The following is a 16,175-nucleotide window of genomic DNA, read 5'->3' on the forward strand; positions in this document are numbered from 1 at the left end:
CCAATTTACAGTGATGAAATCTTGAATCTGCATTCATAAGGTATTTATGTTCAACTAGCTTAATAGGTGAATTGGCTAATCAAAACTGTGGACTGCCTCTATCCATTTTATATTCTTGTATTCCAAGCCCATACATCATAGCTCTACAGCTCAGTTGAGCTTCAGTCCTGCTACAAAGGTCAGTAGCTCCAGGCTGTCCGTCTGTCTCCCTGCATCTCTCTCTTTTTCTCTGCTTCTTGAATGCCTAAATAAGAAAGGTTAGTAGACTCAGCTGCTCTTGCTTGAAAGGTCATGTCGGAGAGCAGACAGGAAGCATCCTGGATGCTCGTATCAGTATTATTTGTCCGGTAGTTTGCTTTGGCAACAGGTACTGTCTGTCTGAATGTTGCTTCTTGTCCTGTGAATATCTCTACTGGCCGCACAGGCATCTACTTTTGGCATAAGTCATAATTTGGTCTTTTGACAAATATTGCATTCAGTACTTTGTTTGGTAGGCAAAAGTCCAAATGATCGTGGGGTAGCTTTTCCGCCAGCTTTGATTATCAGCCAGTGCATACACTGGGTACTGGAGGGTACTGAGTGGTCCCATTAAATCTTAAGATTCAGCTCATCTAGGGAGACAGCTGTGTGAACAGTAAAGTGTGAGAATCCATCTAAGAAAATAATTATTTGCTATTTGTTTAGAGGCAGCTGTAGCCCACATTGCATAGTCACCATCCCAAATGAATCAAGTCTCACATTGCTAAATGGCATTTATGGTGACATACTGCATATATATCCAATTCAAGTTAAATAAAGCAAAGCTAATTTCATTTTGTCATTACTTTATAATGTCATGCACATACGTATACGTTTTTGACCTGGCTTAGCCTTGGCATGCCAGTCAAAGTGGAGGGCAATTAAACTGACCCTACTCTTCATGAGAGATAGAGCCCAATTGAGCACAAGAAAGGAGGTAGGATCAAGATAAATTTGAAAGACTGGGGAGCACCGGGAGACAGAGAGAATATGAAAATGAGAGACAAAGAAAGTGGAAATGCCACCCTTCAGGGATCAACTAGAGGAGGAAATGTGACACAGAGAGAGAGAGAGGAATAGAGAGATGGGAATTGAGTGGAATGGATGTGAACTGGAAAAGAGAGAACACGAAACTGAAAGTAGGAGAAAGCGTGGAGGTGAAGTAAGGGAAGGACCTAAATTTAGACATTGAAATCAGAGAGAACAGCTGCCTCTTTCCCCCAGGAGATACATTTAAATCAGGTCTGGGTGGCCAGTGGGGAGAATGGAAGAACCTATTCCACTGGCCAATTAGGCGCACAGAGCACTGCACTGTTCTAATATAACCATCATTGTGGCCCCTTTGGCCCTTTCAGTCCCACTGGACATGTTTCACCAGACACCGATGCAGGGCTTAGGCAGAGGGATCCCCGGACTATTGTAACTTTGTATAGGCACTAGTGCCAATGGAGAGGAGAGGAGAGGATAAAAGGGAAAGAAAGGTAAAAAGAAACTTTAATATATTCTATAATAATTTGTAGCTTCTATCCTGATAAGTAAATGTAACTCATTTTATAAATGGATGCAGGGTCTCATGTGTGACACCTGTAGTGTGTAGAGCATTGAGTGTTGTTAAGCATTATTGCTGTAACATTAAATCACCCAAATCTCTTGTTTTCTTGTTTGTCAAAAGCAGAACAAACTAGCAGATTATATTTTCAGGAATGAGTACAAGGTTGACAACAAGCGTGTGTTATCCCCAGAGTGTCTCCATCTTCAATTAAATTTTACAGTGACAAATCCACTGCAGTAATGAACTAAAATTATACACTACATATTGTGCAGAACCTCACAGAAAAAGCATCATTGCCAATATGCGGTATGGCAGGTAACCATTAACTTCCCTTTGTGGCCAGCACAAAGGAAATAAAATGTATCACACTGGGCTGTATGTTGCCCAACTGCGTGAGTGAGAAAAATTAGAAAAAAGTGATTTAAAGAGAGGAAGTAATAAGGAGAGCGAGGGCAGGCGCAGGAGAATGGTAAATCGTTGGCAGATCATGCCTCATGCAAAACTTTCATGAATAAAACATATTCCTACCCTCCCATAGCTCAGATCCATTTTCTGCCGTTTCCTTGCTCTTCCCTCTCTATCTCTCACACGCATGATTAACCTCGGAAGGCCTTAATCAGCACTGGAAATGACCCGTGCTCCTTGACTTACCTCTCTCTACCTCTCCTCCCCTCCTTCACCTCAGCCTCTCCCCTCTCAACATGTCCTTCACCACAGGTCTGTCGGTGATGGGGTTTACTTCACCTGCTAACCCTGCAGACAAGCGCTATTTGAGGGTTTGTTTATCTTAGCTGTGCAGTCATTAACTGCAGTAAGGTACACACAAAATGCCTGCTGAATGAGATATATTACATTAACAACGTTTGAATGGAAATGTATCAAACATAATCACACAGGAATGGAATTTAAAAACGTATGTGAAAATATTTCTTAGTTCTTTATTTCCTTATATATATATACACACTATTCTTTTTCAGTTGTATGATCCTTTCCTGGGGGGGATGGTGGTTTAAGACGGGAGAGTTAGCTTGGAATGAATAATCTTTCTTACCTAAGCCTTTATTCAGTCTTTAAAACCTGTCCTCTGGGGATAGGGACAGGGATAGATTTATGGTTATTATTTACTTGCTCACAGCCTACCTAACACACTAAAGCATACACACACACACACACACACACACACACACACACACACACACACACACACACAAAACACAACAGTGAGCTGTCCAGAGTTCTGAAAACTGGCAGGCAGCTATTGATGAACCTATTGCAAAAGTGACCTGTCCATGGTGCTGAAAACTATCTCCAGTCAGACTTCACACATAATTATATAGCTCTGTTGTCTGTATCTCACATTGGATGCAGGCATTACACACACACCAACATTCATACAAGCACACACAAGTCCAGTGAGAATGTTTTTATTGGTCTTCCTGTAGCTGAGGTTTCAGGGTTGGTACCACAGACTAAAATGCCCCCAGTGTGTTCTGTGTTAGCGTCCAATTTAGTACACAGTAGTGACTGGCCATCCTGGCTGAACATTAATTCTAGAGTGTTAAACGTTTTTCAAAGACATAAACCAGATTTCCTCTCTTTGTCCTGTAGTGTGAGGGGCTGATTTGCTCCTCCAGTGATGAGAAGTATTTTCTTTATTTTATGTACATCTTTATGAACCAACTAGATAAAAATCACATTACTTTTTAGTCTACCTTTGTAGTTTTAATGTTATATGATCATCTGAAATCTATTAAGCAGATTTAATTACCAAAGCAACCTTACAAATCAAGCAATCAAAAATTCACCATCTGTTTCACTCTGTCTACCTCCGTATCTTTCTCTCTCTCACTCCTGATGCATCCTCATCTCCTTCTCCTCTTACACGTTTCTCTAATGTGTCATGTTACAGGCATCAGCGGTCAGTACCCTCTGGTTCAGAATATGACGGTGACCGAGGGTGGGACAGCGAACATGACCTGCCGTGTGGAGTATAATGACAACACCTCCCTCCAGTGGTCAAACCCAGCACAGCAGACCCTCTTTTTCGGGGACAAGAAAGGTGAGTTTGGAGATTGACAAACAGCAGCAGCCGCACGACAGATGCAGTCTTACAAAGTATTCCCTGTGTTAAGTTTGTGGTAGTTCAGAAATGCACAAAACACACAAAAACAGGATTATTTTTTTAGGCTGGAGAGCAACCTGGAAAAACCACTCTGTGTTCCTGTTTGTTTGTCACTTGAATAAGCTGCTGTCTTTGTTGTGTCATAGCATCTGTCCCACATTTCATGTGTCTGAGTTTTCCTGCCTGTGCTCTGTTTTCACAGCAAGTGCATTCACAGTACGAAGGAAAAGAAGCACACCTTTCCTCTTGGGATGGATTGGATGTGGCTATTATTATTTTTAAATAATCCATCAACCTCACACACACACACACACACACACACACACACACACAAACAGAAACCCCTCTGTTAAGGAGAACACTTGAGAACAAATATGGTTAGCTCTCTTTCTGACTTATTTTGCCAAAAACAGGATAACCAGTGGTGATCATCACCTGCCATGAACAATTTGGGAGCTTGAATGTTTCTGTTTGTTTGTTTGTTTGTTTGTGTGCAGTCCATTTTACTTCAGTGTCAGACGTGTTGTGTATATTTGATAGTTGTAAAATTGAAAAGGATAAATACTGTGTAATTTTGAATTCGAGATCAACAGGGGAAGGTTGTACTGTAGATAGCTGCCATAGCTTTGGTGATTGCTGTTAATGATTTATATCCATTTCATGATCAGGCAAACCTTGAAACAGGTTGATTACATCCTATTGAAAGGAAGTGGTGGATCAAATTGTTTTTTTTGTTCCTATACTTTTCTATCTGAATCAAAAGATGCATACTCGAAAGTTTCATATTGTTGTTCAGAACAAGTTAGAACATAAGAGTGTGCGAGTGCCCTTCACTGCAACTGTGTAGTACTTAGCCCGTACTGCCTCGAGCACACACAGAGCAGTATGAATTACATTTTAGCTAAAAGAACAAATCCAATCACCTGAGCCTTGAATGGTACAGCATTATGGCCTTGTGTGTAATTGATGGTGTCAGCATAACTACAGGGGTTAATAGGGATTAATAACACGTGTACCGAGTCGACCGTTCTCTGGGATATGTTTATGAATTTTGTCGCGCAAACATCAACGATGAAGGTTAGATTTGTATAGAATAGTGGAGCATGACAAGCCAACAAACAAACTATTTCAAAAGATTTCCCAATTCAATACTGTAAACATGCCCAATGGGAAGACATTCACTAATGTTTTAGAAAGGGAGCAGATCAAAATAAGTCTGTCAATCAAAATAATTTGTTTAATCAAACAAATAGTTCAAACTTATGAAATTTTGGATATGTAACAATGCAACATAAATAAAGCAAAAAATTACTGTAACTTCAGTATTGTCTTTATTAAACTATTTATATACAGTATATAATATAAGAACGTTTTGTATAGGAAGTTAACAACCTCATCAACCTGACACCCCACTTCCTGAGAGAGAAGGGCCTGAGAATCATGTGATCTGCAAAAAAGACTCCAAGCTCTGTATAATAAACACTTTATATACTGGAGACCTGCATGGTGCTGCAGAGACATTTCTTTCATTAAACGGATGCAAACCCTTGTTATCTTTGCACACATTCACAGACAGTAATGCACACACAAACTAACAAATACACACACACAAATTGTGGGTGTGGCACAAAGCCACCAATGTTTTAATGGCTAATAAGTACAAAGGCTTTATTCCTGACCTTTTACACCCTCTTCAGTAAAGTCTCCATAAAGAGGATTCATGGCTGTTATTTTGTTGGTCCATGCCTGCTGAAATGATTGTGCCTGTGCGTCTCTCAGCTGTATTAGTTGAGTGTAATAGAGTATGAATCACACTCTCTTGTAAGTGTCTGGATTAAGCACATATGGGATTTACACAGTCTTCTTCCATTATCCATCTGCCCACTGGGCTGCCTTGTCCATTTGTGTTCATACACTGTATGTGTGTGTGTGTGTGTGTGTGTGTGTGTGTGTGTGTGTGTGTGTGTGTGTGTGTGTGTGTGTGTTTTCATGTGCATCTGTGTTTATAGGTGTTTTTGCATACTGTGAGTGAATGCATGCAAAGCATTTCCATTTTCAACCATTCACATTTTCACTTACCAGAAAGAGCAGCAGTAAAAAGCTGCTTTGAACATTAAATTCAACAGTTGATGTTCTCTGCAGGTTATTCCATATCACACCCCAGGGTCGGTCTTGGGGGTCTATTTCATGGCATTTCCAGTGCAGAGCTCTGAGATTGGAAATGAAAAAAACAGTCAAGGACTTTCTTATTATCAGAAAAGCAAAGGGATACTACTGTGGCCCCCAAATTGTGTTGCTGTTTTGGATCGGTGTGCGTGCGTGCGTGCATGCGTGTGTGTGTGTGTGTGCGTGCGTGCGTGTGTGTAGGTGTGTGCTTTGGGACTTGTCTTGCTGAACGTGGCAAATTCAGATGCACATGCTGATGGGAGCACTGAGATGGTGAGTGTTTCCAAAGTGCCATTGGCAGTGTGAGAAAGGAGATATGTCTCAGCTGCAAACGCCTTTGAGCACAGTTGGTTTCAGATTAATTTTCCTTGCTGCCTGTTGGGAAGAAGAAGATGGGGATTAGGGCACACAGTTGCTCAAAAATACAACCTCACCTGCCAACTTTTTGCATACATTGCTCTGTTATGAAAAAATATCTGGTTTTGTTCTTTATGGCAACATACAATAAAGTATGTATATAAAGTCCAACATCTTTATTTATGTAAAAACATTTCAAGTTCCAAATAATTAAAATGTTAACATTTTATTGTGAAGGCAGTGCTGAAAATGTCTCTTCTAGTTGAAAAAACAAAGGTTTTTGTGACTTATTCATTGCAGTCTATTAAAAAAAATTATAACATACATTTTCCACTTATATCATACAGAATAGATTCATATTACAGACTTTTTGTATATGCTGGCAACTCTCCAAAGAAATCAGCTGAATCTATAGTGTTTGTTGTCTAATTCTACAGACTGTCTGTGCACATGTGCCTGCATGTATTGTATCTCCAATAGTGTCACTTACATCTTCTATTAAAGTCAGCATAAACATATAGTTTTTCAAAGACAAATGCAGCAACTGACTTCATTACAGTCCTTTGAGTGGTGCCGGTTTCACCGCAGTTGTTGTTTAATGCCAGGGCTCAGGCTCACCTCCAAGATGTTTAGTCAGATGAAATAGACTCCTCTTGTCTTCCGTCCTCTCAAAGGTGCTCCAATGGCTGTGAAGAGTTGTTTGAATTTCAAATAAGTCATTGTCCCTAAAGTAGCCAATTATGTCTTTTCCATCACTTACCACAGAGGGACTTCAGCTTTGGCAGTGAGAAAGATGAGCACTGTGCAAGAGGGATTATCTCTTTTATAAGATTTATAAGAAAGAGGCTAATACTTCTTCACAAATTGCTCTTTTGGTTTCATGTAATTCAAGAACTTATAATAGCTTTATTTCCTGGATTGAAACATTTTGCAGTAAGGCATAATTACAATGTATTTGCTATTCCTGTACAAGATAGAACCAAAGTGTAATTACTTTCCAGGCTAAATTAGCAGGCATATTTAGTGGACAACCTACAGTACTCTCTTGATCTCTTTCCCTTTTATTTCATTATCTGTCCACCCCTGCCTTCCGAAGTCTTGCAAAGGATTGTGTTTTACCTGTCCTTTATCATAAAGTATTTGCTTAACAGCAATCATTTGGTAGACTTGAATGCATATAGCTTTGTCAAAAATGTGGCTAACGCAGCACGCACATGTATCAGCAGATGTATGGACACAAAAGATGCTGTATGTATTTTTCAGATAGGGTGTCAGTGGTTACTACATTAGGGTGTGGGTCATTTTGTCGTAACAGAGAGAATGGGTGCTCTGCAGGATAATCAGTGACATGATTGGCTTCATGGTAGTGCGGTTGTTCTTTCTTCAAGGTCATATTTCAAGAGTCTTGGGTTTATTTTGAGTTTTATTGCATCTGTATTCAGTCTTGACTCACTTTCTGACATAAGGGAATTTACCACAAGACTGGTTCAGCATGCACATGTACTGACAACTCTTCCCCTTGTTTACATTATCTAATAACAATTTCTTTGTTGTTTTTTACCCTTATTAGATCTAAAAGTCTCCTTTTTGAAGGACTCAAAAGGTTAATTTAATGATTTTGGAAAATAAAAAAACATGATTGGTATTACTTATTATATTGTATTTTTATATATAATATCAGGATTTCTTTGTGTACAACTGACATGACAATTTGGCAATTAAACTATCCAAACATCAACATGGATTGCAGTTATACAGTGTCTGACATAATTCTAAAGAAATGCTTGATTTATGTTTAAAAATGATAATTTTGAGCACACATTTATGATGTAATTGAGGATGATTGGATTTGGCTCATGCTGTTTCATGGAAAAGACAAACTGACCATCAAACGGTCACAATGACTGTGACTATAACCTTAGTCTGAACTCAGTGAGTCACCACGCACATGCATTGATTCATTAGTACAATTGTTATCTGCAGCATTTTTAGTAGGGATAGACCGATTATCGTCACCGTTTTTTGGCAGTTTGCAGATTATCAGTATCGGTGTTTTATTTGCCTGATAACCAATAAAGTTAATTAATTAAAAAGTGCACTACTTTGGCTCCGCTACCACTCTGTGTCTGTTCCTCTGCTTCGGTTTCACTCACCACTGAGTCTGACTTAATGTGCCACCCACAACACTATCTGACTATCTTTTACTGTGTATTATGTTGAAAGTTTCTAATTTATGAAATAATTGCTTAAAGCATTTAAACTAAGTTTTGTGATGGATTTTGTAACATTCCCAAATCTTAATTTTGACTTAAAGATTTTCATTTTCACTGTATATGCATTTTGGTTCCAAATATTGGTTATTGGTTTTATTAACTAATAATAATCAGTATCGGCCTTGAAAAAACAATATCGGTTGATCCCTAATTTGTAGTGTAAGGAAGGTAATATGTTGATGTTGTTTGCAAAATTACCAAAGTGCCTCCTATACCTGGTGGACATCTCTGCCTTCACTGTGCCATCTGCAGATTGATTGAATCTGTTTAAACATTAAGATTAGTGTTCTGGGTGAACAGCTAAGGGCCAACTGCTCGTTTTTAGGCCCCGAGCTGCTAAATATGAAGCTATTTGGTCCTCAGATGTCAAATATTCAGCTGTCTGAATCAATTTGCTGGCTGTTTGTGCTTGTGTGAGTGCATGTTTGTGTGTGTGTATGTAAGTGCACATGTACGTGTGTGCATGTGAAATGTCAAGCATTCCACCTCGCCGGTATGCAACCATGAAAGCTTTGATGCATTCAGGGTATCTGTGCCTGGGCAATTTAGGGGATAGGCTTTTAAAAGTTTTCCAAAGTAAATAACAAAATAAGAAATGCCTGACAGACTTTTTATTAAACACGTAGCAGAACTTTCTCTCAAAACTTAATCTTAGCAGGAAAGTTAAACTTTTGAGACAGCTGCCTTTTTTTATCCTGGAAGAGTGCCTCTATGAAACATCCTTTCATATCGTCCTCCAGATTGGTACGGTGTTCTCTGTGATAGAAAAAAACTTGACTGTAAATCGCCAAAGATCCCTAACAAGTCCCCTCTCCCCAAGACAAGCACCATAAAACATGAGAGGAAGAAAAAGAGGAAAAAGGAGATGGAATGTAGGCCTTGGTGGGATAAAGGGGAGGAATTAAGGAGGCATTTTATGAGAGCTTTCAGACGCAGTTATTACCTCCGAAAGACACAGGCAAACTTTACTTTGACCTTGAGCATTCTGCGTCTTCTTTCTTTGTCGCCTCACTTTGCACATGTCTTTGTTTGAGTATAACATTCAGCTTTTGATTAAAAAGAAAGCTTTTTCTACATACTTTGCAATGTATTTATAGTTGCTGACAGGTATAATAATTACAGGCAGAGATCTGTGTGTCGCCTATGGATCAGAGAAACTGGTGTCAGATAAATGTCAGCTTTGTTTCCGCTGTACAGCTGAAAAGAGTAAGAGACTACATTGTCAAATGAAGCAATATATCCAGTAATTACTGCCTTTATTAGTAGAGCCACTTATCATCTAGGAGGTATAGAGAAAAATACCTGAGGCAAATGGGAATAATTAGCTCACTCTTAGTGGCAGGTTTTTTCTTTCTCTCTTCCGGGAGAAAGTTCTAGAGCACAGACTTGGGGGAAAAGAAACCATATTTTATAATAGATTTTCAAAATGAAAATGTGGCTCTACCAACACTGTCCACTTTCTTTCAAATGCTTTTCAAAGTCATTTTGAAGGATAGCTGTAGTGGGTATCCTAGAAAACTCTCCGTATAGACCAAGGTGCTTGTTCTTCTATTTTGGAGCCAGAGGGGGAAAATGTATCCCTCTGCAAAACACAATAGGGTTTATAGGCAGGAGCTGTCTCCTCACTGACCTGCTTCTCACAAGGACTTAATGAAGTAGGGCTGGTGGAGGTGTCCCACTGAACTCGGCATGGCAGGTAGAAACTGATGAAAGGAAATCATTTCTGTCACAGGAGAAAATCTCCACAAGCCAATTACTGTATGGAGTATGGCACATTTTACATTTTAAAAAGCTTGTGGGCCTTCGGAAAGGTATAACATGTAATGGAGGTTGAGAAACGGCTGAGATACAGAATATACATTAAGCTTTTCAATAAACATTGCATTGTGTTGCTTCTCTCTCTCTCTCTCTCTCTCTATCGCACCCTCACACTCACACACACATACACAGACCAGCTCAAGTCTCCAGATGGGTTGTTGACAAGAAAAAGAGAACAGTCACATCCACACACAGGCAGCTGAATGTATATTCTGAAATTTGCACTTTTCTCATTATAAAAGTGTGTCAGTTGAATGAGCAAACAACTGCCAAGGTTCTATTCTAATACATACTGTCCCTTGATAGACGAATGGCTAGGGAGGGGAGGAAGGAGGTGAGGCCAGTGGAAAGGCTGGGAGAGGAAAGGACGGGGGGGGGGGTATAAAAAGGCAAGTGAAATGTGCAAACATGATAGCTTTAAAGTGAGTGAGTTTGGAGTCATGACTGTTTGCTTATGCATGCACTCTGTATGCCAATACAATAAACACATCCTTAATGTACAAATGTAATTACCCTTCATACACACATGCCCGCGCACACTATGGTTACTCACCTGGTGCTTTTAATGACGGAGAGAAGCCGTAGGAAAACTGCTAGATATGCAGCCAATTTAGATATGTAGGTATGTGCTGTATGCCTACACAGCACACCATAATACAGCTACACGGTGATGTGTTGCGATTTTAGTGAGACTCTGGCAATATACTGATGAATCACGAAACCATCAGCTGTGTGATAACTTTCATACCTGTAGTTTGGTTCCCTTGGTCTGAAACAAGTGGACAAAGAGATTGCCATTTAGCTGTTGTGGGATCCACACACCAAGTGTTGTAAACATGAATAATTTATTTGACAGTTTGGGAGCCCTGTGTCGTCCCTGCATCATAATGTTAATAGCGATCAAAATGAAACAGGCATTTACAGCATTCACTACGTCCGACTGTGTCATAGTCAGATGTGGATTCTCAACAAAAAGACCAAGCCCCATAACTAATAATCGGGTTTGAAGCAGGGGAAACGTTGTTGTGTCATGTTTTTGTGACTGTACTTGTGGGTATTCATGGGATGCATTCACAAGATACAGTACAGTATGAAAATTTGGAAAACAAATAATTAGCAGGATGTTTAAAAAAAATTGTAAAGTCGGAAGCATCTTTCATGGGATAAAACGTTAGGCCTGCAGTGAAAGGAAATGATCTGGTGGAAATTTCCATACACACTTTTTATTTTATTAACCTGTTACTGTTATGTTATTGAATGTAACATCATACTTTCAAGAAGACTATTTCACTGGCTGACTGAACGTCTTCCCCTTAGAATAAAAATATCACATTAATTGTATTTGAAAGAAACAAAAAATATTTAACCTTTTCTCTGTGCAGCGTCTCTCTGTCTCACTTTTCCTTCTCAAAGATGTGCCTTTCTTCTCATCCTTTACAGTCTTTTTTTTTCAAAAAGACAGCTGACTTTTCCCCTCTCTGTTCTGTCCTTTTCGGAATACTGTTAGGGAACAGAGAGCCTTGTGGCTTTGGTATTATGGCCGTTTACTCTCTGTTATCTGATCGGTCATGGCTGCATTCAGAGGAACCACAACACGGCCTATAAGCCGACGGTCATCAGCCGTTGTAATAACATGAGGAATCTTTCGGCCCCAACTGGGTTTCTGAATATCTAACTGCATCTGCTTTGGCAAACTCATAAAATTGTCACATCTCAAGGTACTGTGTTAGTTCTGCTGAGATTAAGGCAAGCAAATGTATAAAAGACAACTCTCTCACTCTCTCTCTCTTTCGCTCTCTGTCTTTCTCTCTCACGCACACACAAACTGTAAGCTCCTTTGTACTTCAGCAGAAAAATAGACACAGGTGTATTGACCAATTGTTACAGTAACAAATCAAAGATTGATGCTGAAGTGCAGCTTTGCTTCCTGTCTCTCTTAATATGTACACAGACAGACACAGATTAAGGCTAAATGAGCAAAACATATGTTTGTACATTCAGTAAGTAGTTATTGTGGAATACAAATCCTCCACTCTTTGTTGTTGTTGACAGTGCCGTCCTCCATGAACACATTTAGGACTGACAGCACTAATGGACTCTAATGGATGGCAGGCAGCTGCGGCACCTTCATAGACAGGTAGCAAAGGATACATTCCTCTCCTCTGCTCTCTCTGTTTATTTTCCAACCTTTCACTGGGCATGGAATGAGAGGAATGAGAGACAGGAGGCTACATTGCTCCTGAGAAGAGGGAAAAATAGAGACCTTCTTGTTTTCTTATTCTTATTTTGCATATGAATGGTCTTCAGAATCTCCAAGATCAGGTCACAGGTGATACTCAATCAACAGAGACGTCTGTAAACTCGTGGTAATAAAACATTTAAAACTGCATCAGCGTTTAACGTTGACGTTTGTTTAAGCCATATTAGATGAGAGGGTTTAATTTTGAGGTCCGAAAGGCGCATTACTGAAGTATAGGCCTCCTCAAGTGTAATATTGTGATTATACAACAACGGTTATTCTTATTTTGCATAGGAATGGTCTTCAGAATCTCCAAGATCAGCTGTAAAGTCTACATTTGCAAAATATTTCAAGTGCAAAATCAAAACAATGAAATGAATGAATGAAATTAATCATGTTTTAAATATAAATGTATAAATGTATATATATATAACGGTTACCAACAAAATAAGTGATAAATCTGTATTCATATTGTGGAGCAATTCGCTCTTGAAATACAAAAAACAGACAGGATTTATAGTCCCTCCCTGTACAACCAACCAATTTACCGTGGGATTTATCAATCTGAATAAATCCCGCTCACACATATAAACACAAAACTGCTTTGCTAACTCCAACGTGTTGTAAGTAAGACATCTGCTGAAAAAGTTATTGTATTACAATAGCATGATTGCCGTACTGTTTAGTTCACAACCAGACGCAAGCTTTTATTTTGAAAAGCCGAAGCTCTGGGACGGCACCAGCCGGGAGGGCATGAGACGGGAGCATAGACTCTATATTATTAATCTATTATGTTATTAATAATATTAATAATAATATTAATTTAATATACAGTTTATGGAGTTCTCCAGGCTGCAGCCATACCCGACTCTCATAAAAAGGCAAAGCGCTCTCTCCCCGTGGGGTCGAAAATCCAGCTGTTCCACTAGCTGCTCCCTCTAGAGGCCTGGGGAACTTCCGTTGTATAATGTGGATGCTGCGTTTTTTTGTTGCATTTGTTTTCTGGGTTTGTGTGCTTTTCTTTTTGCATCGTTTCATATTTGCAGCGCGTTTATGTATTTGGTTGTGTTGTGTGTATTTGCAGCGCATTTATGTATTTGGTTGTGTTGTGTGCATTTGCAGTGCGTTTGTTGAATGCTGCGCATGTGTTGTCAAATTAATGAAGTTGTTTTTCTTTTTGCATCGCTTCTTTTTTCGGGGTTTGATGAAGATTATTATGGAATGTTTGCCTAACAAAGCCAAAAACTTCCACCACCAGCGTTAAGGGTGCCTGTTGCATAAATTATTTTGTAAATATATATATAGTATATATATATATATATACATATAGCGCAAACGATTAATTAAACCTGTCACTACACTATTATTATTTTTTTATTGGTGGAAGATTAAATCAGTGTTATTTCAAGAAATGTGACAACATAATGGCTTCCCTGTCAGGAATCAGGGATGCAAATGAGCATGAGGTGCTCATTAAACACAACACACAGATATACCGTATGGCACCTGTACAGGGTGTGTGTGTGTGTGTGTGTGTGTGTGTGTGTGTGTGTGTGTGTGTGTGTGTGTGTGTGCGTGCGTGCGTGTGTGTGTGTGTGTGTGTGTGTGTGTGTGTCACTCCTTTCTTATTTTGCATATGAATGGTCTTTAGAATCTCCAAGATCAGCTGTAAAGTCTACATTTGCAAAATATTTCAAGTGCAAAATCAAAACAAATCATGAAGCCTTGGTATTCATGTTTTAAATATATATATATATATATATATGTCCCATTTAAATTGAGTGAGACAAATAAGCTATAAAACTATCAGAACTAAGAAGAATTTAAAGACAGAGCCATTAATGTGGGACTTTGTTTTTAAGGTTTTGTTCATTTGATTAAAAACATTTTTTTCTGTATTTTGACTTTATTATGGCATCCTTACCAGTTATATCACAATTGCATGATTATTTACGACACCTTTCATGTTTGTTTGTTTTTAAATCCACCCTTCCAGGGAGATCAGGATGTTCCTGCTTTTTGGCATCTAAACTACCCTGATCTCTGCCTGTAACCATGAAAAAAGCAGAAACAACACTTAAAGCTGTGGTAGGCATTTTAGTTATTGGGCAAAAATAATTATTCAGCATATTGTAATTCAAGTGGTCTGAGTGAAAACTCAAAAATCTGAATGATCATAATCTTCAAATTCAATAAAACTGGAAATCTGTGTTATTACTATTATTATTATTATTATCTGTGTTCATTACCATATAATGCAGGTGATGATTGACAGGGAGTTTTGATATTACTAGTTATATAATCAAGTTGCTTTAGCCGAGTCACGTTTCAATTAGGCCCTCTTGTTATAAATGCAGATGCAATGTCATCACAGCTTTACAGAGTTCTCATTACCTTGCTTAAGTAGACCAACAAGTCAAATAACTATGTATCTGTCCCTCAGTCTCACACAAACAACTTCCCAGAATGGGCTGTTGAAGACAGACGAAGGAAGAAAGTAGAGCTGCATCACCACAACCAGCAAGCCAGCAACAGTAAATGTATTTTCTGACATTTGCCTGCTCATACTTCCTTGCCCAAAGCAAATACGACAACAGTTGAAAAGAAGCATTGTTTAACTTGTACACATTCACAAGTTAGTGGAGCTGCCTGAGTCGACAGAATGAGGTCTGTGGGGGTAGGAGGAAGGAGACAAACGAAAGAAATAAAGAGGCAAAGAGAATCTGTTCTTTGTCTAGAATCAGTCAAAATAATCTATTCTTTGTCTTAGTGTGTTCTTTGATGAGACAAGGTGTACACATTTTGTGTATACATACTGCATGAAATAGCTATCTTTTTCAGGACAGGTCTCGTCATTAACTGAACTGCCAGTGCGTTAGAATAGATCCAATTTGGTGGTCTTGCATTGATGGCAATGTGTACTTATACACACACACGCATAAAAACAGGAATGTACTGTCACCCGTGCCAAGCCTAAAGATATGTCTTGTGCTCATATCAATGTGTCAAGCCTGCTCAGGCTCAGTACACAGCATGTAGAGATAACCGCTGTTGCGAGGGACTGGAAGGGACAGAACAAATGCAATAATAAATGAAAGAGAGCAGCTGTCGTTTAGCCAAACTGATTACAACTCTACTGCCTTTTACTGTAGGTGTTTAGCGTGGAACCGGCAAAGCAAAGCTATTTATCCCTCGGCAGACCAAATGACATGAGATAGTGTGCTCGCTGACATTTCTCTACATTTGTCAGTTCTGTGATCATTGCAGCAATGCATAAACAGACGCTGTAAAAAGAATGCAGCTTATGTGCCAAAAACCACCTTTCTTAGTCACCTCAAGGGGCTATAGACATTTACTAGGGACTGACAAATTACAGCCGTATGTGGGTGAAAACACTGATACTGTAGCAATCGGAATTGATTTAATCAATCAAATGTAAGACACTTAGACTTGTGGCACAACAATTAATTGTCATAAGTTAACTGAAAGCTGTTTTCAAAGTTAATTAATTGTTACTGCAATTTACGTCCTTCGTAAATAACACTTTACATTTATTTTATTTATTTTTATAGATCTTTAATTGATCATGTGTTAAGAGTATAAAGTAATTGGGGTTTGCATTGTAGTTTG

General features: G+C 38.9%; 1 protein-coding gene across 2 annotated transcripts in view; it reads left to right on the top strand.

Annotated features, from left to right (window-relative positions):
* The window catches only part of cadm2a (cell adhesion molecule 2a), a 224,677-nt gene that overhangs the window by 167,867 nt on the left and 40,635 nt on the right, over positions 1-16,175 (top strand). For both annotated transcript variants that reach the window (XM_078266238.1, XM_078266239.1), the window contains one exon: positions 3,480-3,629. In XM_078266238.1, the coding sequence (XP_078122364.1) occupies positions 3,480-3,629 (150 nt within the window). The remainder of the gene's footprint in view (positions 1-3,479; positions 3,630-16,175) is intronic.

The sequence above is a fragment of the Sander vitreus genome, chromosome 13 (assembly GCF_031162955.1).
Source record: "Sander vitreus isolate 19-12246 chromosome 13, sanVit1, whole genome shotgun sequence".
In the NCBI taxonomy this organism is placed as follows: domain Eukaryota; kingdom Metazoa; phylum Chordata; class Actinopteri; order Perciformes; family Percidae; genus Sander; species Sander vitreus.